Raw genomic sequence first — 2,400 nt, forward strand, 5'->3', positions numbered from 1 at the left:
AGACTGCACTGACTGGGGCCGCGTCGCGGACCGCCCCCGTGGGTCCCGCTGCCACTCCCACCGTCCCTTCCACCCCCTTGGTGGAGAGGGGCGGGAAGGGGTTGGCGAGGGAGATAGAGGGCCGGCCGCCGGGGCCCTTTGTGCGAGCGCCGTGTGTTTGGACAGGGGAATTGACAATCGCGGTGAATAATCGGTGCAGCGCAGTGATTCGTTTAAGGACGGGACTGCCCCGACGCCACTCCAGCAGCCAGCATAGCGCTCCAGAGAGCGGCGCGCTCTCTCTCTCCCCATTCGAGAATGGGCTCGGATGCGTTCTATTTACGGTGCGAGGGGCTGCTGCTGCTGCTGCGATCAGTTTACTTTCCGACCCGCCCGACCACGACCGCACCACCGACCGCGGCGACCGCAGCACCGCAGCGATGCCCTGTCCATCTGGAGTGCCGCGCCGCCGCGCCCCGCGCCCCAACCCTCACATTAGAGAGAGGGGGTCGCCCGTCCAGTCTCTGTAGCGGCGGGAAGGAGGGAGAGTGAGGATGAATGGGGGGAACAGATCCTGGCTGGAGAAGGGCAAACCGATCGGGCTCCTTCCCTGACCGCCTGGGCGATAGGCAACCCAAACTAGGGGCGTCCTCCCACGCCGCCTGGGCGATAGGCAATCCACACTCGGGGCGTCCTCCTCCCACCCCCCGACGCCCCGCAGCCCGCAGCGCTGTACCAGGGACCAGGTGGCTGATTAACCCCGCTCACTTCTCCAAGTTTTACTGCTCGGCACGCACGAGTGGCGGGCGGGCTTGCCTATCGCCCCCGTCCACGGCGCCTTACGGGGGGCGGGAGCGAGTAGGCAAACCGCCTGCACTCGTGCGTGCGGTACAGCATAACTGCAGAAGTGAGTGGGGTGAATCAGCCAGCTGGTGGTTGTTAGTTGGTCCAACGTTACTTTCAAAGGGCAGCGCTGCGGTCGCTTATGCTTGGAGTCGAAGTAACGCAGAGACGACTTTACCCCGCGCTCAAAGAGTAGTCCGCGCACGCGGGGTAGCTGCGGAGTCACCGAAGAAGTCGGCCTATAGGACAGCGGTTTAGGATACTTTCAGCAAAGAGGGCGAATACAACGGATGGTGTCAATCTCGTCTATTACAATCGGTTCACACGGTTCACACAAACACAATTCTTAAAATATGTAACCTAACAGATCCTGACATTCAAAATAGGAAAAACAAAATGGACTACACATCAGGTACAGAAAGGCATCTTAGAACTGAAAAGCTCTGGGAGATAATATGTAATTGGAAAGATCAGATCATCTGTTGTCATCTCTCTCCACCACTAAAATTAGAACAGAGAGAGCAATGCGCTTCAATCAAACTAATTAATGTGCGAGAGGAAGCAACTTCAATTGTATAATCAAGCAGAAAAAGGTGCTGTAGACAAATTAACACAATTCTGAGAATTGTCTCTCACACACCTCCAGTACAGAATTTATAAGGAAATAGCACTTCAATAAAAACAATTACTTTGCACACATTCAGGTAAAGTTGAGCAATAAAAATATACTTTATCTATAAAATTGATTGTGCACAGACTAGTACAAGAGAATACAAAATCAGTTCAAATTTACTAGTCTGGACACAATTCTTTCAATAAAGAGAACAAAAATAAAGCTTGACTACTCTAACTTTCAAAACACTCATCTACATAAAATATTTTCCAATAATAATAAACAAACACACAATGCTTCATATTCATTAAAGAATACTCTAATACATACACTTATGATACATTGGCAACGGCCAAACTGCCAACATGAGGAATAGGCCCTTTTTTTTCATAGATACTGCCCATAATATAATATTACATTCATAGGGCTTAGAAAATACTTAAAGGTATCTGTTTATGAGAAAAAGGAAACAGAACAACACCGGAAGACAAATAGTATCTGCAAAGACACAGGTTGCAAAGCCCTATAAAAATAATTATGTACATAAAATTTGTGAAATCTCATAAAAAATAATTGTTGATCAAATATTTTACGGTGACACAGAAAGATTAGATCAAATTGGGTTCCGGCTTGAGAAAAAATTGTTGGAACCCAATTTAAAGGCCAGAAAGAACACTGACACTACTACGTATTGTTGCAGTACCCTTCAGAACCTTTTCCTGGAGTTTCTGAAAATAAAATTAACACTGTTAATCTCAAGTATTGTTAAATGTAAAGATGGACAGATAGACAAAAACAGATGATTTTTCACTTACTCTTGTATATAATTCTGCCATTAGACGATTAGTCCTCCTTTCTTCTTTTTTCTTGATTTCCAGTAAACGCTGCTGATTCTCGGGTAGAAACATATATCTCCTTGCACATGCTGACTTCGTCATCCTCATGACAGGTCTTTTCTTTAAAAC

General features: G+C 47.6%; 1 protein-coding gene across 1 annotated transcript in view; it reads right to left on the reverse strand.

Annotated features, from left to right (window-relative positions):
• Positions 1–1,113: 1,113 nt before the first annotated feature.
• LOC113204738 (serine-rich adhesin for platelets-like) overlaps positions 1,114–2,400 on the reverse strand; it is a gene marked incomplete in the record, with an annotated part of 19,813 nt that continues 18,526 nt past the window's right edge. Inside the window, 2 exon segments of the mRNA XM_052272834.1 lie at positions 1,114–2,163; positions 2,251–2,399. Of these exon segments, the coding sequence (XP_052128794.1) occupies positions 2,092–2,163; positions 2,251–2,399 (221 nt within the window).

Source organism: Frankliniella occidentalis, unplaced genomic scaffold, assembly GCF_000697945.3.
Source record: "Frankliniella occidentalis isolate FOCC.00 unplaced genomic scaffold, Focc_3.1 Scaffold7, whole genome shotgun sequence".
Lineage (NCBI taxonomy): Eukaryota > Metazoa > Arthropoda > Insecta > Thysanoptera > Thripidae > Frankliniella > Frankliniella occidentalis.